At 42.6% G+C, this 23,337-nt stretch overlaps 1 protein-coding gene across 21 annotated transcripts in view; it reads right to left on the reverse strand.

Annotated features, from left to right (window-relative positions):
* IKZF2 (IKAROS family zinc finger 2) overlaps positions 1 to 23,337 on the reverse strand; it is a 109,883-nt gene that overhangs the window by 25,976 nt on the left and 60,570 nt on the right. For 16 of the 21 annotated variants that reach the window (XM_048952958.1, XM_048952951.1, XM_048952956.1 and 13 more), the window contains 2 exons: positions 15,572 to 15,739; positions 818 to 925 (listed from right to left, as the gene is read on the reverse strand). In XM_048952958.1, coding sequence (XP_048808915.1) covers positions 818 to 925; positions 15,572 to 15,739 — 276 coding nt within the window. Of the gene's footprint in view, positions 1 to 432; positions 509 to 817; positions 926 to 15,571; positions 15,740 to 23,337 lie in introns of those variants that run through there. The other 5 variants (XM_048952970.1, XM_048952971.1, XM_048952967.1 and 2 more) reach the window with 2 other exon arrangements.

The raw sequence follows: 23,337 nt of genomic DNA on the forward strand, positions 1-23,337 counted from the left end.
CAAACAAACTCCTGTTTCACTGGCACTATCATACAATTATTGAAATCTCCCTAACCATCCAGACCAAAGCATCCTGTCACAGTATCTCAGCACCCATTAAATAAATTAAAAACAGAAAAGCAAGAAGTTTGCATGCCAATTTCTTCCTTTGGAGCACAGACAAAAGCAGGTTCCTTTGAAGGCTTGTATGCTGCATCTGTGTGGAACAATGTGTGAAAATGGAAAAAAAAAATATCTATTTGTTTAAGTGAAACTATGCTAACAAATGAAACACTAAATCAAGTAAAATGCAGGTAAAGGACACCGACGTTGTGCTTATTTCTGAAAAGGACAAAATCCCTGGTTACTTGATCTGAATTCATGTCCCATAAAACATGTATTGCAACAGACAGAAGCTCTCATCACATTCTTCTCTTGACTTAACTCTCTTACCTTCAAAATAAGAGCTTCAAAGCCAGCAGAAAGGAGCTGACGCTCACTGCAGTTGGTATTAATGGCAATAGAGCTCTCAGGTCTCCCCTCCATTTGGAAGTCTCAGCACAGCTGTTCTGCTCTTGTGCTGTGAGCCCAGTGTCCTCGTGCCACAGCAACGTGCCCCAGACCTTCCACGCACCCCTGGCACTTAGCAGGGGTGTCTCAAAAATTTTACAAGGATTCTGAAACGGTTAAACACTATTAAAAAGAAACACGTGTTTAAGTAGCACCGTGGTGGTGAGGTAAACTAGCAAAAACCAGGAAGACTACAAATAACTGGGCGCTTTTATCACTTTGCCAGCTTTAAAATCACTTAAAGGCAGCTAGGCTTACTGCAACTCACTTGTAGAGGGTAAGAGGTCCTGCGACATATACAGGAGCTCACTGCTGTAGTTCAGTGGTCTGCTCTGGACAGGAATCTCCTCCTGCAGTGCCATCTCTATACCTGGAACTGGGTGGAAGCAGGATGGAGGTTAAATCTTAACTGCATTTACTAGCTCTGTACTTTCCACTCCACTTCAGACCTTTAACATGATATTAAAGTCGACTTGATATGTGGAGCATTCATCAGTTTATGTAACAAACCTACCAAAATACCCTCTTCAGTTTAAACCTGCTCCAGAAGCACAGCAAAGAGGAACAACGAGAACACATTTAGGTGGCTCTGTTGTTCCTCCTCTGCCCTGCCTGTGCAGTGGCACAGCTAAGCAGGAGCAAGAGTGGGTTCCCCACGCTTCAGTGGGAGTCATGCCAGGCAGCAGCGGGCTCCAGGGGGAGAGGAGCAGCTCACAGCCCAGCGCAGGGTGTGGATACCTCAGCTCAGAGCAGGAATGCTGCTGGACAAACACTCCCTTGAGAAGCTCTCATTTGTGTTTTTTCTATTTTTTTTTTTTATTGCTTTTTTCCCCTTTGGGTAAAACAAGCACAGACATTGGGCCAGATTCATAGGCAGGGTAAATGGAAGTAATTTCCCAAAGCCAATTTACATCAGTTGCTTACAGTTCAGTTATTCCAAGTGCAGCCCCTTTGCATATCTTGCAGGAGCCCTTTAGCATTTCATTATAAAGTCAACAGAACTTTTGAATTACTTCAAGCAAGCAGTGCCAAACGTAGTGTTAACCAGTTATTTTATAGTATCTAAATAAAGGGGGAGAGAATACCTGACATTTAACTTCAACTATAGCACGAAGTAGTTTTATTTTTCCTGCACAAAAACACCAAACAAGCCCTTATAACTCTAGATCATTCCTTCTCATCCCATGGCAGTGAGTTCTACATACACACCACTACATGAGAAAAACCTCTTTCTTTCTGCACCTGACCCCTTTCCTGCTTTGTGTCTGATTCAGGAGATTTGATGAACAAGCTCCAGCTTCCCTTAAGTAAATTTTTCCTTTTCTTGTCAATGCCATAAACAGAGCTTTGGAAGCAGACTATTAGCAGCAAGCTGTCATAAAGATAACAGCAACAAGGAAGAAATAATGTTGACAGTTCCTGTGCTTTTCCCAACCACTGGTGCTGGGAGTTTTCACTTATTTTGATCAAGGCCAGCAATAAAGCGAACCTTGCTTCCAAAAACAGGTCAGGCAGCAACACTAATGGGCTCCTTTGGGACATGAAAATTTTTACTCCTACTTTCCCGATTGCCCAAGAACAAGCGTGGCACAGACCACTGTGTTAGCCTCCTAAATACCTGCTGTCCAAGCATGGGTTTTGTCATCTCTTGCATAGATGTCAAATGAGGACTGACTCCTCTCACATACGTTGTTCTCTGCCAACATGCCTGACATAGGTTTTACCACTAGATTACAGAAGAGCTTGAAGTAAGGGTGAGACAGGGAAATAAGCAGACAGCGCTGAGCCTCGCTGTGCCGCCTGCTGCTGGAAAGGCTCCTGCAGCTCACTGCTCTTCTCAGCACACAGAACTTAGTGCGGCTTCACTCACGCAAAGGAATCCAAGACCACAAGAGCTGGATAGATAGCTCCTGTCCCACCATGCCTTCCACCACCCAAGTTCTGCAGTCATGCTGCCACTTGTTGGTATTCACCGCTCCACGTTCAAAGTCAGCCATGGCATTTAGCAGGGGGGGAAAAAAAAATAATCAGGATAATTTCTTGATGAGAACAATTCTCAGCAAAACAAAAATGAACATGAAAACTGGCTATTAGAGGACAATTGGATCTTTGAGAAATGAACACAATCTTCTGGACAGCCTCTGTTCTAGTGCAAGCCTGTACATATCAAGTATCTGTGTTTGACACTGAGGTTACATTAATCTCTTTTGGGTTGTAAAATCCAGCAATTCCTGTTAGTCTCAACATCTTCCCTAGATTTTCTTGTAGAGCAGAAAACAAATAATGACATTGCCAGAGCACTTGCAGTTCCTTCGAGTTTTTTAGGTTTGGTCAGTTGAAATAATGAGAAGGGAGGGAGGGAGCAATGATGTGGGATTTTAGGGTGTTTCTTTTATTGGTGTGATTAGTTGTGCAATACAAGCTCTGGATAGTTTCAGAAAGTGTATCCTGGCTGAAAGAAAGGCAGACAAAATGAAAGGAAATTAAATATGGGTGTGAAATTAAACCAAAAGAAAGTAAAAGAACAGGAAAGCAAAGCATCTAGTTGGGCTGAAAGAGAGAAAAGCTGGAAAACAACACACAGCTCCCTAAACACTCAGAAATATATTTAAAAGGTTTCCTGTAAAAGCAGAGAGTTTAGGAAACTCTGAGTACATTTAACTGCATTCCCTGATGAAAGAAAAAAAATCATAGTGAAGCCCTCACCACACTGTTCAAACTGGTGATTTCGATGAGAAGTCTGAAGCAAAAGCAGAAGTGTGTAGAACATGTCTTATTTCACAATACATGGGAGAAGAAAAAACTCACAATTGGTTCATCCCCCAGCAGAACATGTTGGGGACAGTAAAGCTTCCTTGTCTTTTCATCTCTGGCTTGAATTTGGGCAGAAAAAAAATGTCTCTCTCTCTCTTTCTCTCTCTCTGAGTTCTATGTTACTTGACACAAAATGATCCTTTCCCACCTCTTCACCAACGGTGCAATCGTACGTCTGTGACCACATATCAACCAGCTCTAATTCAGCCTGGAATTTATGCTGATTAAGGCAGAAATCTTGTGCTTCTGAACCTGATCTGTGCTTGCAGTCTCTTCAAGTTGGCTCCTCGTGAGCCCTTGGGCCAAACTCATCGTTTGCAGAAGACCAATGATAGGAATATAATGGGTACATTTTTCCACAATACAGCTGCTGTGGACATTTTACTGCAGCATGTAAAAGTCAAACAAAGCACATTTTCTGCTGGACGATCTATTTTTTGTTGGAACAAAGCTGCTCGGTTCCAAAACATGCCAACAATCCATCCTTTCAAGCCGCTCTACGGTAATGCAACTACAGATATTGAGATGGATCTGATCCTACAGTGCTAGGAGCACACATGGTTCTCCCCTTAGCAAGCTATGGTACCATGACTTCCTTCAGCTTCCAGCTCCTGGAGTCAGTTGAGCAAAGGGAAAGATTAGCTTACATGTTTTTCCCCTCCCTCCCTTAGAACAAAACATCTTCAGGTGAACAGAAAGGCCAATTCATCACCTTTCACTGTCCTCATTTGTTAGCATTTATAACCCGGAGTATTCAGATTCATGATCTGTTTTTTTTAATTCCTGGAGTTAGAATCTTATCAATTCTGCCAACATCAATGCAGTTTCTTCAGATTAATACTACAACTGTTATCAAAAGCACAGTTCAAAAACACTTTTGTGTACAACCTATTTTCCCACTGGAAATCTTCTGCTTTCCTGTTGTTTTAAAATCCACTGGTGTTGAGATGTCTCTCCCTAAATGTGCTTTTACTTACGCCTTAAATCATTTCCCTGCTCCATCCTGGTGTTTTATAGGAAGAAAACTGATATTACATATGAATCACAGAATAATGTGCCTCCTACAAAAGACATCACTCTATTAGGAACACATTTTAAGTGGCACATTTACCGTGCATTTAATTTTCATTTACAGTACGTGCTCTACATCCAGCACACTGCCTGTATCAGTTTTACTTTTCATAACCTATTCCTGACACCGAATACAAGCTGCGAGCGCTGCTCCAGGACTTGGCAAGAAGGAACAGGTTGTGGATGAGCAGGTTTCTCTGACTCACCTACACGGATCAACAAGGAAAAATAAAAGGGAGAGCGTGGAGATCGCAAAGGGAAGAAAAAACAGAGCGTGAGGGGGGAGTGACGTGTTTCTGTGGATGCGGTGTGTAATGCAGCTGGCAGCCTGCCTGCTCAAAGTGCCACTGAGTTCCAGACATGCCAGCCCGGCTGACTCAGCTCTTAGGAAGAAGGAAAGAGGAGGGAGAATTTCACAAACGTTTCTGATTGCCAAGGGATGGAGGTTGCTGGACTCTCCTCGAAGATTTTCAAAGCTATCTTTTGCTTCGGGGATTCGACTGGTGTCTGTGGAGAGGTGCAAGAGAAAGATACTCACTCCCTAATCTCATACAGAACTGCCGCTACGGCTGCTGGAAACCCAGCAGCACAGCTCCAGCCCACAAAGCAAGAAGTGTCAGCCTTTCCTGGCCAAAGCTAGCTGCTCTTAGACAAGCCACTGTCTCCAAGGAGACCAGCAAAGCGCATGCAGCTGAAGGGTATCCAAGTGAGCGAGAGTCTATGGCCCGTGTCGCTTTTCTATATAAAAATTTCATCATCAGTTTCTCACCACTGCATCCTTTATGTGTGATTTATTTACTAGGAATAGCTCCAAGCCCTTAAAGGGCTCTGCCTGTCTGCAAGAGCCTCTCTGTCCCGTGCATTTCAGAACAGACCAGATCCTGCTCGGCTGTGGGGGGAAAAACTGTGCTTTTCCAGGCTTCCACTCCTAACTGAGAAGAGGTAGGAGCAAGAAAATAGCTATTTTCTAGCACTAAGTGCTGCAACACAGGCAGGCTAAGGCCCTGTGTCAATAGGCATACGCAGCCTCTAATTCTCACTGAAATCAAGCAGACCTCAGTGCTTTTGAAGATAAGAGCCAACGTGAGCTGGGCCCAAAATCAGCGCTAGGAACTGAGCTTGCCTTAATTCCCTCATCAGGATCCTCACCACAGGCTTGGCCTTAAGCCTTTCCAGGGCACAAGAGAGCATTCAGGCTGGCCTGAGTTCCCCCAGAGGGGATGGAAGGACACGTGAGGGGAGCAGTTCCCCCATCCTCCACCCTGATCAGCTGGCTCTCCAGACAGAAGGAGTCTCAGGACAGCAGCATCTCGGTTGCCTGACCCCAAAGCTCCTGCTGACCAACACAGCCCCTCCAACTGCTCACACACTCTTGCATACTTAACTGAACAAAAGGAGCAAGGTGAAGGCACAGGCTTTCCCAAAAGGCAATGCTGTGCAGCACACAGATAACTGCGTGGCTGGGGAGTGCCCCGGCCGGGTGCTCTTTGTCAAAGTTTCAATAGGCAGGGCCTCAGCTGCATTTCTCCGGCTTCAGGAATGAAGATAGAGATCTCATCTCTCTGTTGCAAAGCAAAGAGGGAACTTGGGGCACCCTGTCTGAAATCAACACAGCACAGTTATGCAAAACTTGTGTGCAACTGGCATCTCTTGTGTAATCCTCCTTGTAATTGGCCTCTCTAACTACTCCAGAAAGGAAGGAGGGGCAAAGGGTGGAGAAAGTTCACACTTAGATCAAATAAAAAATGGGAAAATATCCAGAGAGCTTTAGTCAGGTAAAAACACAGTTCCCTCTCATGGGAAACCTCCAGGACAGGTTTCCTTGAACTTCATACAGGGTTATAAATAGGAGGAGAGTCACGCAGAGTTCAGTACCAGTTCACTATAAAAAAAATCTCAACATTCTTATTTTCCTGCTCGAGTGATATCCATCAATATCTAGCTGTAAGCCAATTCATAATTACAGGTTGCTGAGAGCTCAGAACAGACCAGCTGTGGTTTTCTCCAGCTCTGCTACGGCGTGGTGTTAACCAGCTTACATGCCCACCCCCAGCCCACCACCGCTTCTCGGCTTTCTTTCCAGACAGCAAAAGTACCTCTCTTACCCCTTAAAGGACTCATATGTTACCAAAAAAGTCAGTGGCAGCTCTCCATTTTACGTAGTCCTGTAAAGCAGCTCAAAGATAGTGATGAAAGATGGCCTCAAACCCACATTTGATTCCAACTTTAAACTTTCTTCAACTGAAAGGCATCACAGGCTCCTCCAACAACAGACAAAGGCCAGTTCCAAATGCTGTACTTCCTTTCCTCACAGGCAATATGCAAAAGCTTTTTGCCCTCGAAAACAGTTTTCTCAAGGGAAAGTAAAAAAAAAAAACAACCAATTTTTTCCTCCTTAGGGCTAATGTGGTATTTCACTGCTCCAACCAAGTACGTACAAGAATTGATCTTGGTTTTGCTGAGATGTGGCTTTGTAGAGTCAGAACTGCATTTCCATCTCAAGTGCACAAGAGAGCTGTCACATCTTGGATCTCTGCTCTGTAAACACAACTGCAGCTACCTCACAAGGCTGCCTGTGGAACAGGAGGCCTCCTGATTCACTGCACTGCATAGCTCAAGCTAACAGTTCTGCCATGAGACATCCAAAGACTGAAGGCTGGCTGTGTAATGCCTGTGTTTACAGCTGCCCCTTGATTCCTAATTTGTACATCCACGTGCCAATCTGAGCATCCAAATATTGGATTTGTGTAATAAACCCTGCCCGCAAGGAAAATAAGGCCAAAGGAGGCCTCTGTAGGTTGACTTTAAAGGAACAAATGAACTATATACCCTTAAACATCTAAGCTATTAGACTCTCACCTGACAAGTTGTCCATCGTATCTCTGGTGCATAAAGACAAGTAACTTAAATTAAGCTACCTTGGTGGTTAGGTACCTGAGTTTGCAAATTGGGTCTCCTAGGGCTTTTTCCCATTTCATTCTCCATTCACTGAAAAGCGAGGCAACAACACATACCCACTTCACACAGGCTTTGGGCTGATGAAACAGATAGGGTTCACAAAGGAAACAAGATGCAAAAATTGCAGGCTAAGTAGTAAGTCCTTTAGTATTATTAATAATCACCTCACTATTGTGTCTAAGATAATCACACAGGTATCAGGATATAATACCTCAGTGGTTATGGTAACGATGTAAAGTTATTATTCCTTCCACTTTGTAATTACCTCATTTCACCATTGAACAAAGGATACGTAAAACTGGGGAGATAATACACAATGCTATGCAGCGGGGTCACCATCAGCAGTGGAATACTCTGCTAGGTACTGACGTGCCCTTCGTTGCAGCAGTATGCCTGCACCTTGCAATCATACGTGCATCCTGCGCTCTCCATCACGACAAGGTTGATAAGAGGTCTTAGTTTTATTTCACTGACAGGCAACTGAGGCAGAGATCAGGCTAAGGGGTCTGCATCTCTACTATGTTGTTTCCAAAGAGTAGAATGATTTCACAATCTAGATCCCTCGCAAGAGAGCAGACAAAATTCAAAATCAGCGATCAAAAAAAGATGGGAAGATAAAAAAAGACTAGAGCAGAATCAACACCGGACAGATGACTGCAGACTATAAACGTTGTCACAGTGTAAACTGAGTACGGGAATTATTCAGTCACAGAAGATGGTGTTAGGAAAAGCAATGATCTGCAGCAAAAGAAACGGTAGTTTAGGTTAAGTATCAGGATGAGAGTCAGTTGTAAGAAGCAGATGGGAAGTGGAATCATCTCCCTAGGGAAGCAATAGAAACAGCTTTTCAGGATGTTTAAAGAACAGGTTAGGCATGCTGCTTAAGACTGCTGCTATCATATTCATCTGCTTTTTTGATGCTAGCTAAAGCCCACATGCAGCACTGTAGCACAATAAAAGCCTGGAGGAAAGAAAAAAGTCACCATCACATTTACTTCTGCAAAGCAAGATGACCACTATAAACTCACAGTGGAAAAGTGTCCATTTTCTCTCCAGAGCACAGAAGAGCACTTAATCAGGCTGGCCTGTCTCAGGAGAAGGACGTGAGCTGCTAACATGGAGAGCAGACAGAAAACGGGCACAAATCTGGACTTCAGCAGCCCTGAACCAGACACGCACACCTCACTGCTGGCACTACACACAAAGTAGGAAGGACAAGTCAATATTAATGAAAGATGATTCCAGGTGAATCTTACACCATACTAAAGCTGTCTAAACAAGGACTTTGACATCCCCAAGTACCACGGTGCTGTCTGAGCTGGATGCAGGGAGAGAAGATCCAGGAAGTCTGAAGAAAAAGGCAAAGGACACCCTGTCCTCTCCTTGTGAGCAATTTATTGCAGTGCAGAACTGAAATGTGCCCTAGGGAACTTTTCTTTATGGTGAATTTGCACCATTGGGAGCAGTAACATTCTACTTCCTTCCCCATTTTGGGATGCAGGACCGCCCTACCTTAACACAAAGCTCATCCTTGCCATGGATTCAGAGACCCAAACTGACACCAAACATGTTAGTCTGCTACCCTGGCTCACTAAGAAAAGGAAACTAGGGAAAGGAGGAGGAGACGCTGCAACCACTCTCTCCAGATCTTCTCTTCCCACTTCCCTCTGCTGATAAGAGAGGCCTGGCTGGCAGTCCTGCTGCAGGCAGAGACCTAACAAGGCTGTGCTCCATCAGGTTATAGCAGGAGGCACAAGACGTGTCTCAGACACCACGGTAACTCTTGGCACCCAGTAATCTTGCTGAGAACTGACATACAGAACCCCAGTATTCCTCAGTACTGGTGTCTCTCATTGCTAGCAGATGGGGCGAGCCTTTCTCTAATCAGTCAACTTACAAAGTGGGCACAAAGCACTAAAAGGAACAGGGCACTCCTGCTTACACACTGAAGAAGCAAGGACAGTGTCTGTTCCCATCATCTCAATTGCACACCCTCATGAGGAAGGAAAAAAAAACAAAAGACAGAGAAAAGCTGATACCCATTGCTCAGAGAGATTCACGAGGCTGGTACACAGCAATTTACCCATGCTTGCCAGGACCACTTCTGCTATTTCTCTATCATATCTATAAGAAACAGATCTCTTGGGTTCAACAGTCAAAGACTGATTCATAGCTGCTGCAGATAAGAGAGAATCTTCAAGACGTTTAAAGGCCCAACAAGCAAAAAAGCAAATACTTCTTGCTTTGGGTGGAAACTCACCTTTTCACAAGTTCCCCCTGAACGCAAAGTCCAAGGATCCTTTTTCTGGAAAGATGATAATCTTACAGCATCTTTAAATCAAAGAGGGTTTCTCATTGATCAAGTGCTCTGCAGAAGCTCGGTCACACTAAGCTTTTTCTATACCAAGATCATTCTGAGCATGAAAAAGATGATCGTTTTGTGCAGCTTACACTTGACGCAGTAGGGCTCTGAAGGTGAAAGTGACCCAGCACTTCAGGACTTAGGTTCAGATTTAGTGAAGCATGGGGTACAAGTTGACTCTGCATAGATTAAGCTTCAAAGAAGAATGCCTTGAAGATACGAGGCCTTACATAGCCAACTCCTACCCTTGTACACATTTTGATCTGCTTAACTTCTAATGTTGCACATACAAACTACATGGAAAGCAGAATACTCGAGATTTTAGAGACTACAACACAGAGTGAAAGCCTGGAAGGTACTGGGGGCACTGATGAGAAAGCAGAGCTGCTTTGGTATTGTGCACACACTAACAGCAGATTAGAAGCTGGGATCCGATATGAAAAATCAAATGATTTGGGGAAGTGATTAATTCCACTGAGTTCAACCAAATCAGTGTAAGAAAAACTGAGACAAAGAGCTGCTCTGCCAGACGAAAGAGAGCTTTAAAATGCCCATTGGCTCATCACAGCTGAGGAAAGATGCCATTTGCTAACCTACTTGCAGAACTTGTGTGCAAAATCTTGTCTCCTCCCCTTCACATACTTTCTTCATTTTTCAGGTAGTGTCCAACTTGCTCATTAAATTCTTCTCCCCTCATTCATGATATACTTGAGTCAGTCCAGCTCTGGGTGTAATGAGACCTTCAGGTCCCAAGACTCTTCTAATTATGATGTTCTCATCATTAAAAGCATGGTTACAGAGTAGACATCGACTTCAGCCAAGTCCTTTGAGAGCGGAGTTGTTAAAAGTGGTACAAGTCTCTCGGAGATGAAAAAAGCAATTTACAACATAGACTCGTTATTATTCTTAATCATCATCTTTGCCACTCTCCCAATAATTCTCCCTGGCTTTTGACAGGCAGTGCTTCATGCACAGCGTCGCGTTTTTCAGCTGTGTGCCAGTTCATCCAATTTTTCAGCTGGACCGAGGCACTCACAGGTGAGATGACTGAGATGACTCTCCCAGACATGCATTGGGAGAGGTGTTTTGTCAGAATTAAGAACTGGGTCCCTTCTGCCTCTCAGCAGTCAGTCACATGCACAAACATCACTGCTCCATTTTCCTAAGAAAAGGGTCTGCTGACAAGAACCATGCAATTGCAGGCTAGTAGGACAAATTTGGGGCTGGTAGGATGCTTTGCACGGTAACACAAGGAACCAAGAGAAAAGCCCTTATGGAAAAGAAAAGTAGAGTTGCAAAGGCAGAAATGTAGAAAGAGTTACTAAATTTCCTTTCCACGTACAAGGGGAATTTACCTTTCTAATGAGATGTGTTGTGCACTGTACATACTTCGCTGAGATGTGCTTTTGGGAGTTTTTGCCTAAGCCTTTCTTTTCAAAACAAATGCTTCACTGCTTTTCTTTTGCAAATAATGTGATACCATTAGTTCAGTGCTATTAAAGAGCTGGGTAGTAACAAAGTGCAGCAGCAATACAGAAAGAAGAGAGGGAAGAAGAAACAAATACTTGTAAAAAGCAGAAAAAGGAAAAAATAATTTTCTAGAAAGTAAAGAGGTGGCTTGGAAGCAAATTTTAAAATGCATCGTGAGGAAAAGCTTTTGTGACAGGAAAAAATAATGATGCGACTGCCCAGTTTTTAGGAAGAAATAAACAGCAGAACTGCTGTCATATATGAATAGCACATACATACTCCCACAGTAAGGGAATGTGATTGAGGTTGCCAAGAGAAAGACAGGAAAATAGTGAAGTTCTAGAATTACAGATGCCTGAGAAGGCTTCATTTGGCCTGTCTGCATGTATGCATGACCAGACAGTCTTTTAATTACATAAATCATGTAACAGGTATCTCACAGGGATTCCCACTTAATGAGAACCTAACTCTGCTTTTTGTTTCCTCCTTTGCAAGTGATCCTGTCCCTCATCTACTACCCAAGCCCTGCTCTGAAAACTAACACACCAATGTTTTCTATAGGCTTTTCTAGATTGCTCATCAGTGCAGCCTTGGCTTTTTTCATAATATCCAAGTGTCTCTGTTTAAAGTAGTGTCATGTGGAGAAGGTTGACTTGGCTCTTTTAGACACAAGGAATTCACCTCAAAACATAACTGATAATTTTACACACCCTCTCAGCAAAGCCTGGCTTTTCAGTATGAAGGAGCATCAGGCTGTAGGCCGCATCTTTTGAAGTACTGAGACCCACACCTGGGTGCACTGAACATCACATCTATCTGTCAGAACAATCATTTTCCTTAAAAGTTTCACTTTGCTTATTAGTTGCCTACAGAAGCATTTGTCTCACCTATCTTGTATGTGTCTTCATTTAGTTGTGCAGTTCTAGAGATGACAGAGGATATCAGCATGTCTCAGGGTAACACAGCAGGTGCTTTTTGACTTCCATCAGGCTTTGTCTGGATGTCTTCCTCTTTAGAACAGCAAACGTTAGGCAAGATAAAGCCAACGCCAGCTAGCTGGTCACACACCCTGCAGGAAGGGGCTGCCAGCTTTTGCTCCAGCTCCCTACAGCCTGCCCTTAGATTCACGTCCTGAAAACCAGCTTGGGCATCTCTCCAGTACCACCTCTGTTGTGGAACCGCAGAGCCAATCCTAGAAACAGTATCTGAAACTCCTGTAAGAACTGTCAGGCTCAAGCCAGCTCTTAGTGCAATTCTCTGCAGGAATCTCTCCCCAGGCATTATCCTACTGCTGTCCTGAAGGCATCATTATGTTGCTGAAACCAAAGAAGCTGTGTGTGGGAGGAAAATATAGACACAAAGTTCATCAGAACTGCATATGTCAGTAACAGGTAAATAACTGCAAGATAAGTCCTTAATTATTTAGGGTTAACAGCAGTAAGTACTACAGACGTGAAGTAATACTCTGCTAACCAGTCATCCTAGAAACACGTAATAAGATATAATTCTGTATAAGATCATAATACTCAGAAAGACTTAAAAAGAAAAGGAAATAATATTAAACAGCACAAACCAAATAATCCAACAAAGGCAAAAACAAAACAGAAAACCACCACCAAAACAATCTTTTTTTTTTAAAGCTAATGGTAGTTTCATTTCAAACCTCTCTGAGGTGCTTCTGCTAATTTATGTTAACAATTCCTTACTTTTTCACCTTTCCTGTCCTACTGTATGAAAACCCTGCACTAGGAACAGGAAAAATGGACTAACTGGCAGCAGTGATGAGGAGGTGGAACTGATTAAGTAGTGACACAAAGTGCTTTCAAAATCACAGATCAAGCTAGCTCAGAGAAAAAAGATAAAAAATGTCTTCAATTCCTTTCCTTCTTGCATATATTGCCTTCCACTTAAAGTGAGCAGCTTAATACATTCTTGAGAAGAAAAATGGTGGCTTTTTTTTTTTTTTTTTTTCTTTTTCTTAATTAATAGCACTCCTGTTTAAAGAGGAAATGGATACCTAACATAACAAAAATGAAATTTGTCTTGCACTTGTGAAATCATGTGCCAGATTCTCAGGTAGTGCCAAAGAACACTACTTGCCATGCTTCGGAGATACAATTTGAAACTATATTAACTAAGGAGCTGAACTAAAGAGCTTTCCTTTTTGTAACTACCAAAACATATTCAGATTCACCTCAATTCAGGCATAAATGCACCAGATTAAAACTGGATTGAAAACAATTTTGCAATACGAGACTGCAACCTTTTCTGTCTATAATTCAACTACAAGACAGACTGCTTTTTTTCTCTGGTCAGAAATAACAAAATGTACAAACTTGATGAAGTTTACACAGTTTTGCTCTGGTCTTGAAGGCCTACCTTCAAGGTTCTGATGTGCAGTTTGTTAAATCACAAAAGCACTTGCATAGAACACCGATAGGAAACAGTTGGAATCCCTTGGGAATGTCTATCCATCTTCTCCATGAACAAGGTTCACAACTGCAGGCATAAAGCCAACCCAGCTACATGTCTGGGACAGAAAGACACATTAATTTCCATTGCCCAAATAGGTTGGGTGTACGTTTGGGGGCAATATTGCAGGTTTTTAACTCTTCATCTGTGAGTGCTATTCTAGAAATTGTCTTGGAGAGCAATGTGAGAGCGCTTAGCTGTTTCTCTTGAGCCTCTACTCAAAACAGTTGTAGCTGACTGCTTACAGTGATCACACTCCCTTAAAACTGCAACGTGATTTCAGCTGAACACAGCTATGTCAGTTAGGGAAGGAGCTCTGGTGGGACCCGTATGCATAAGCTGCTTAAACACCTTCTGAAAGACCCATGCTTAAATTGTGTTTCATCTTGATGCAAAAAGCAGAAACATCAGCCATGTCCTCTTTACACAGGAAGAATGAATAACTGCTATCAGTAGCTGTATCTAGGTAATAACAATCTGTATTCATACTGTGAAAACCATCTTCAACCTCAATATTCATGTTCTGCCATGTGAGTTCTTCCACGTCATGATTCCTTTCTTAATTCAATTGTGGATATCTTCATTGTGTCCTCTTTTTTACTAAACTTCAAGTTGAAACTAGCGTTATGGTCAGATGTGTGAAAATCACAAGGCACACTGTTCCACAGACATCTTTCCCTTCTGACTTCCAAATCAAATCCTCCCAGCTGACACCTCTCTTTCAGGCAATACTCTTTCAGCCTAGCCCCATGCTTGCACTCACACTCGTGCTTTCTGTCTGAAGTACGTTTGCAACAGTGCAACCTCCTGTGTACCTGGAGAAATTTACTAGCTTATCCTTCATGATTCTTGGAAATATAATGGAAACTCAGTACCCTAATGCTCATAAAACAGAAAATTCCACTGAGGTGAGGCTGACTCTTAGAATAAATGTGTATAAATAGTCAGAAAGCTCCGTGATGACACTTTCACACGCAGAGTTTCTGTCTGCAGCCTCACTTCTACCACCATGTTTCAGTAGTCACACGTTTGCTAACACCTCAAAAAAGTTCATCTGTAATCCTGTCACTTCTAACCAGTCCAATTATCTCTGCTCATTCAACAGTGAAAAACACAGTCTCCTATAAATGGTCTGGACATAGAAGTTGAACATCCTAGTAGATAAAAATCACAACAAGTTAAGATCTTACTCAGGAGATCTACACAACCGAGTGAAGCGGGCAGAACACAGCCCTATGGTGTAGCATACAGAGATTAGAAACACCTCCAATCCTGATCATCAGGGCTATCAACATGACTACTAACACATAGTTACATGACTGTTATTTCTTTTAAATCTATCAAAAAAACTGCAAACAGGCAGAGGAAGCCCGATCTCCCCCACACCTTTACGAATTAGAACTTTACAGGGGAAATAATTGAACAAAAAACGCGATCAGAAGGATCTTGAAAGATCAGCAAGTATAAACTCCACCAGCATACGGCATTTAATAGATGAAGAAATTGGTATGAACTGCAAAGCAGGCTTCGGAAAGCACAAATTTATTTTTCTGATCTGTGGAATTTCACAGCCACTTCGGGGTCTACAGTGTCAGAACAATCTGCCAGCAAAGTCTGGATACACCCAAGGAGACATTCAAAGGGAAATGTGATAGCATCAGCAGAGAAGCTCAGTTACACAAAAGGAGAGGTGTGGCTGAACCACAACTTGTCTGATTCGCATCAAGGCTTTTCCAAAGCTCAGAGCTGTGCTATCTGAAGAGGACGGTGCAGCCCCGGAGCCACCAGAAACACAGTTATTTTCACAACCCGCTTCACTTTAGCAGCGGTGAGAAAGGAACCAACAAGAGGGAAAAGAAGCCGAGGCGGGCTCACCGGAGTGGGTCCTGAGGTGTCCGGTGAGGGCGTCCCTCCGTCGGCAGGCGTAGCTGCAGAAGGGACATTTGAACGGTTTCTCCCCAGAGTGCAACTTGATGTGCCTCAGCAGGTTCCCCTTCTGGGTAAAAGAAGCTCCACATTGATTGCAGTGGAAGGGACGTTCACCTGAAAGGGAAAATGGAAGGGAGAGTGCAGTCAAGAAACACCAGAAGGTGCCCTCTGGCCCACTCTTTGTGGTGCTATCATATCACATAGGTCTGCTCGCACTGACTATTTCTTCTGCTCTGTGGGTGAAGCCCCTAAAGGGGGCTCTTCCCCTCATGCAGCATCAGCTTGAGCTCATCATCACTGCCCGATCTTCATGAAGTTCCCAATCTCAGAGGTTTCGTCTTCAGTAAATGATGAGCTCTGCTCAAAATTTAGATCCATAACTGGAGTCTGCGGTATTGATCTCTACAGTTTTGCACATATTTTTAGTATTGGTCCAATCCACATAACTATTTGAAGTTGAACACAAGGAGTGGACTTGGACAAATATTACAATCTTTGTTTTAAACTACACCTTTTGCTTACACTACAGCTTAATTAAAGTCCCCCTTAAAAGGCTGCTTTCCATTGCTGCAGTGGTACAAAGTCAATCAATGCAAGTGACAATCAGCTCCACAACCTCTGTGAAGTAGCAAAGACTAAGAAAGTCTCACAATGTTAAATTAAGAAATAGGCAAGTTTGTGTAGAACTAATGGAAAAGATTTGTTTGATGCAATAAATAATTCTAACAGAAACTCTACTCCTTACTCAATCCACCCCACAAACATTCACATACACACACACAAATTATGTTGATGCTAATCATTGATACTCGCCCTTGGTAGTGGGACTGTATAAATCAATATACTCCTGGTTTTTATTTTTTTATACTTAACGAGGAAAAGAAATCTGACAAACTGACAAAGGTTTTCTGAAGCATTATTAAGACCATAATCTAGATGAACATTAGTTGAGGACACTCGGTTCTGTGCTGGTGTTTCTGGGCACACAGACAACTATAAGCACCTACATACATCCCGCTGGGCAGACTGAGGCAGTAGGGCACAAAAATACACTCGGTGCTTGCCATTCATGCAAGCACTTTGTAACAGCTAGACTTGAAATGATGAACGGACTTCACTATTTCATGGCTCCCCAGCTCTCAAGGTCTGGAACATCAGATTTCAGATGTAAGCACTTTCTTTCATTCTTTTTAGCATAGCCCTTATCATGGAGCCTCGGTCAGATCCTGATGGGACTCTGGAGTTTGAACTCATTGGCATGACACAGTTCTTGTGAAAAAGAAACATACTCAGTGATCTTCTGCATCTCCCCAACTTCTTTTTTCAATTGCTTTAAAATGGTTGCTCCCCAGCTATACATAAATGTTTTTATCATAATAGTTCACGTGTCTGGTGTAAACACCAACATCTGTCTTCTGATTCAAATGGAAAGAGGGAGGGAGAGAGCTCTCCCAGGTGTCCTCCAGCAGTTCATGCTTTGGTGGTTTAAATCACTGCCCATGCCATGGTCCTCTAAGGAGGGCAGCAGAGGGTAGGTGTGCCACATATGTACCACATCTCTGCAACTTCATTTTGAGTGCTGAAGATACATCTGAAACCACTGCAGATGCACTGAAGAAGATATTAAGCTCGCTGCCATCTTGCCAAAAACGTTGTGGACTAATAATAAAGAAAAACCAAGCCATGAAGCTCTTCTTCCGAATACACCAAATGCAAACTCACTGCAACTGATAAAGAGTTTGTGGCTTCTCCATTGAACTCCCACAATACATCTGAAGGATCTGGTTAGCCATTATCTTCTTTTATATCATTTCAAGATGTCCTAACAGAGATATGTAACGAGAATAAAGTCAACATATCCTATATGTGTGTATATATATATATATATATATATATATATATTTATGTGTATGTGTGTGTGTGCGTGTGTGTGTGTTTTTTTTTTCTGTTTTGCTTTCAGTGTCTGAGAAAACAGGCCAAACTCCCTCCTCTGACACATTTCTCAGTATTCAGGAATAACAGCTTCAGTTTCAGGATGACAACATTAAAGAAAGCAGCAGGATTCTCACCAAGTTTCAGGTCTGTTCTTCTATTCCCGCTGCTTTTTTAGCTGTGCAGTTTGTGTGTTTTACCCAGCTTTTCTTTGATATTCTTGGAGGCCACATGTGAGCAGGTATTATTCCCCAGTAAACAGGCAGCTGAGGACACGTTCGAAGCCTTCAGTCAGGAATTCAAGTAATCACTGTGCTTCAGCTCAGTGGCAAAGACAACATGCTTCACAAAGTCACCAATAGCCTGTTCCTTTCTTGCCACATACAGAATCTGCTACAAGAGCACATTTTACTTTCAACAGACTACTTTAATCCAGAAGGAATTCATCTTTTCCTACTAGTTTTAATTCTGAGTAACTACTTTGATCTGTTTCTTATAGTTTTGTCCAATCATGTATTTCCTGCTTCTTGATTAAACTGCAGGCTTTTGGGATGACAATTAATTTTAGTCACATTCATGCTATTGAGTAGCAGCTTTTAAATCTAGTACAATTAATCTGAGGCACAAACATCCAATAGAAAGCTGCCCCAAAAAAAAGTAGAAACTGAGTAATAAGATTTTTCTTTTTTTCTATAAACTCTGCTGTTTGATGCCCACTTGAGACAGTAGCAAACCAACCTTTTCTTTATCACTTCAGTGCCTTGAGAAGACTGTTCTCCCTGTTATTTCTCCCGCTGTCTTCTGCTAATAGGTTTTGGACAACAACAGTAATGCTGAAGTACTACTAACAACGAAGTAACATCCCTGACATCCTTATTCGCTTCCCTTATGCTTCTATGCAAAGTAGTTCTTTGGAGCTATGATTAATTTCATTTATGAACAATTAACCATCCACTAATATGCTAATATGCTAATATGCTGTATTCTAAGATTCAGCTAATAGTAACTGACGTGTATCCTTTGTAAAGAATTATCACACCAGATCTAGGTAGATCCACAATTCCAGCATCAGACAATAGCAATCTGGTCTCTACACCATGCTGATTTGCACAGCCAGAGCACTTGGGAGCGAGTGCAGCTCCCCTTCTGCAGCCCCATGAGCCCACAGGTACTGCACGATACACGGGATAACCTGTCTGACACTGGCTTGGGCTGCTCTACTTCACTCGTGAAGAGTCTTTACCTAAATACATTCCCTCTCTACATGGCAGTTCCTGTGTTTAAAATAGTCTCATGTCTTTTGGGGTGAGCGCAGCACAGACACATAGAAACCAGAGACCACTGCAATAGATTAGATGGGAGGCAATGGACAATTATAAGCAGGGTATGTGTTTCACCATTTAAAGCTAAGCATTTGCCTTCTGATTCTATTAACTTGTGCTGATTTATTAAAATAGGAATTCATAAAAAGGACAGGTACTGAAATGTGTGACTACATGAGCATTTAGCTTTTTAATACTGGAAACTGTGTGACTGCAAATACTTCTTATCTGCTGCTAAATATTACATCTTTTCTCTCTTTTAAAGCCAAAGCAGGGCAAAAAAGCCTTCCAACCTTAGCAACTAAAAAAAGACTCGGTGGAGAGAGGGAGAAAACAGCAAACCAAACAAAAAAGATGTTTCTCTTCAGCTCCAGATTTAAGACCTTAAGTCAGAGCCTTGTTCTGCAGCATGGAGAATTTAATTATCTAAAGCTACTTCAGGAGTGGACAGGGCAAGGTGAGCCAGAGCTGCCAAGTATTACCTTTCTAAAGGCTTAAGAAGAGCAGCTTGTGTCAGGGAACAGCACTGATAATTAAGAAAAAAAACACAACCCTCAGCCCCAACAAAACAAAAACACCCAAAGCCCGAGGTTCTGTTTCTTAGATCATTTTATACTTATATAAACTATTGATTAACAAGTGTAATTTCAAGTATTTACCTCTAAATTACAGTAAAACACTGCAGACGCACCAGAGTTCATTGGTTAAAATGCATCCATTATAGCTATCTCTTCTCCATGAAAAAGAACACTGAAATATGACTTCTCTTTAGTTACACTATTGTGTAAAGCACACAACATAACTTGCTGTTGTGTAAACAAATACCGAGCTGGAAAGCCACGTGGACCAACAGAGTTGGGTTTGTTAACACGATGTGGTCCTTTCACGACTATCTTTAATATACAGCACCTCACTGGAGGCTTCAGAGCAAAAGCTATAAGTGCTTTCTAGCTGACACAGCCTGAAACCAGCCAAAGTAGCTGATTAACTGCTATAAACAGCAGGAATACTTCACCACATATATGCCAACTGTTATTTCAAAGAGCAAACCGACTCCATTTTCTACTTAATCGGACGCTTCCCTGTACAACAATTCTCCTTTACCGCCTCAGCACGGAAGTGCTGCGCAGGAGTTTCGCTATGAGTTGGCCTTCTCTGAATTCTGTACCCCTGCAAAATACATCAGTGACATTTTCTGTATCAAAACAGAAATGTAAGCAGGGACGGAGCGTGGCCAAAGCTGTTCTAACACTTTTAATGAGACTATCACAAGTGGCTGTCAAAATAAACGTGAATAAATAAGCATCTCTCCTAAGACAGCAAAAATCCAACTTCTTCCACTTGGAATCAATTGCTTTCCGCTGTGTTTTCTACAGCTTAAAACCTTTAAATGTAAAATTTGGGAAAGGGGACTCCCCCCTCCATTTCCCTAGATCTGGTGTTGGTTTTAATGCCCTGTGCCCACAGACCTCCTGACCAAACACACTTCATAAGCCTGTCCCTTTAAAAGCAGAAGGAGCAGCTCACAAACTAACACACTTCTTGGTAAAAGCAAGGCCTGCTTACTTTCAGAGCAACATTCAAGTCCCTTCCTCTGAGTGCTTTAATTCCTTTTCTTTTTTTCTTTAAAAAAGCACAGGTTTTAAAGCCTCTTCAGAATGCTAGAGAAAGCCAGGAAAGAGTCTTTATAAACATAAAATCCAGGTCCAATGGGACTACATTTAGCATCTGTTCTGGTTAAATATATATCAAAGACCTCAGCCATTCCTATTTGGCACATATTTTTGATACACAAAGGATAACTTTGGTTCTTCTAAAACAGGATTATTATTACTTTAACTACTTACTGTCAAATCACTACGCTCCTGCTGCCAGCGAGAAAGTCATTCTTCATACTGACAGTACTGATTTGCACCCTTCGACAGCAGGCTTTTTGTTAACACTCGGGTGAGAAGAAACACTTTTACAACCGCTCTGATCCTGCTCCGTCCCAGATGAAATCTTAGCAGCGCTGCTAACACACTGGCAGGCAATGAGATGCAACGTGCCTTCATCCCAATGAAATACAGAGCACCAGACTTGGCTCCATTCCCACGTCTGTTATTCTGGGGACTACCATGTTTATATACTCACTGTTCTATTCATCGCTCAACAAGCTGCACCTCACTTGCCATCCGTGATTTTACTGTGCTTTGTTTTTGTGTAGGTTTTGTTGTTGTTGTTGTTGAGAAAAACCCTCTTCCAAGTTAAAACAGTAGTGGCAAATCTCTATGGAAAAACTTCTGGGAAATTCTGGGTGATTTCCAAGTGTCCTCTATACACAAATTTATGACCATATTCTGAAAAGTGAAAAATTCTTTCTGTGAACAGGCCAAAACCAAATGCGTTTAGCAAGTACTGCAAGTCAGACATATCCTTATGCAGAAAGCCATTTCAAAAATTTCAAACATCTACGGGCTTCTTCCTTACGCTTAAGTACAAAATGACACTTTCAGAGAAGTCAGATGATTCATTTAGGAACTTAAGTAGAAAATATCACTCTCTGAAATTTGGCCCTATGACTTTTGATTCGTTGCCAGATGATTCTTATTCCAAGAGGTAGCCTGCAGTAGGCTACAAATAACAAATTAAAGCCAATTAAACTCTTGTACTAGAAGAATTAGGCAGTTCAAGGGAGTTAATTGTTGTGTGTTAATATGACCATTTGTTTAGATTTGTTCCTAGTTAGCTGCTTTAGGCAGAGAAGTCTTTTATACAGAGCAGCATGACTAGGATTTCCTCATCCAGTAGTACTGCCCCAAAAACCTGAACTCTGCCCTCCCCAAAATAATAAATTCATAGTTTCCATGCTGCAGATGCTCAGTTACAAGGCCACGCTTGTGACAGCAGAACTGAAGGTTTTCCTCACTGGTGCTTACCTTATCTCACTTGACTGACTTGATGGTACTGCAATGCACATGGAGAGCAGGGAAAGATCTGAAACCCTTCCGTGGTTAGCACTCCAAAAAGGCTGAAAACAACACAGCAGCGGTCCCAGCTGAAGGGTGGCATGAGCTCTGTGCTGCTGCATTGCTCCCCAAAGCTGCGGCTTGAGGTCTGGCTGTGTCAGCACAAACCCTTTACCTCTGGGTGTCTAACCCTCCCAAATCTTAAAGCAGTGAAGACGAATCCAATCCTGTCTTAGAAATATCTAGTGCTTCCAAACCCAACAGTGGACTGGAAGAGCACTGGGTGTTACTGTGGGGAAAAATCACTATTCACAGCGCAAGTGAGAGGTGTGCAGCTCACTGAGCATGGCCACTGCATGGCTGTAGCAGTGAATAGTTTCTGCTTCGCACAAAATGAGGGCTGAGGACATTTTAATTCAGGCCCGCTAGCAGAAAGTCTGAAGAGGTGAGAAATCATCGGCGTCCCTTTTCATTAGGTCAGACAAATTGGATTATTGACCTCATCTTCTTCCTCTCCCCTTTCCTCAGCATCCCCAAGCACAGCCCCTGGCATATCCAGTGGCAATATTATGTGACTCGTTGCCTCCAGCAGCAACAAAAAACTCTGATAAAGATGCTGCTGCAACCTGGGGCACTTGGTGGGGGAACATGAAATTCAGACCAAAAGAAGATAGAGAAGGAGGAAAATAAATCAAACCTATGCTGACACATGCTATTTTTTGGACATAAGCATGTGGCATGTGAGGAAGGGATCAGGGCTAGCCAGCTCACTAAAGTACAGAGGGCAACACAATTAATTCTCATATCGAACATTTCTTTTCTGTCAGTGATGACAAATAAATAGAAAGGCCTTTCTCGTGATGGCTGTGCAGATTGCACAAACGTTTCACCTAAATTACCAGCATTTCAGAGAAACATTGTGTTCTGTGGCATCGAACAAGCAGTTCTGCTATGGAGGGGCCAGGGAGCACACCGTCACTTGTCCTTTATGCAAGTGCAAAGGAGAAATGGAAAATCTGTAACTCTTAACAAGGCAGGGAGTGGCCATAAGCATGAGAGAAAATGGATGCTTTCGATGAGGATGAGAGCTGGGACACCCAACTGTAACGCTCTGTCCTTACCCACAGGAGAGGTTATTCTCCCCATCCCTAGACGTGTTTGGCTGAACTATTGTGATGTGGCAGGGCAACTGCTCCTCCAGAGCAGAGGAACAATGCCTGCAGGAAACTGTGTCCCTTTATGAGCACAAAACAGCCAAAGCCATATGGCACAGCTTCTCACAAAGCTTCAGTTCCAAAGCGTAAGGAAAGCCACAGTTTTGTCCCTGCATACAGGCAAATTACAACCTCTGCCATGACCACAGCACTGAGTGGTTTACACAGAACGCTGTCAGGTTTTTGGGAACGGAAAAGGACTTCAGTTTTTGCCAGTGCAAACAACTGGCCAGACCATGCTTTGGCTGTGTGCTGATAAAGAGGAACGTAAGGCAGGATCCAGCTCCCAAGGCACA

Source organism: Lagopus muta, chromosome 8 (assembly GCF_023343835.1).
Source record: "Lagopus muta isolate bLagMut1 chromosome 8, bLagMut1 primary, whole genome shotgun sequence".
In the NCBI taxonomy this organism is placed as follows: domain Eukaryota; kingdom Metazoa; phylum Chordata; class Aves; order Galliformes; family Phasianidae; genus Lagopus; species Lagopus muta.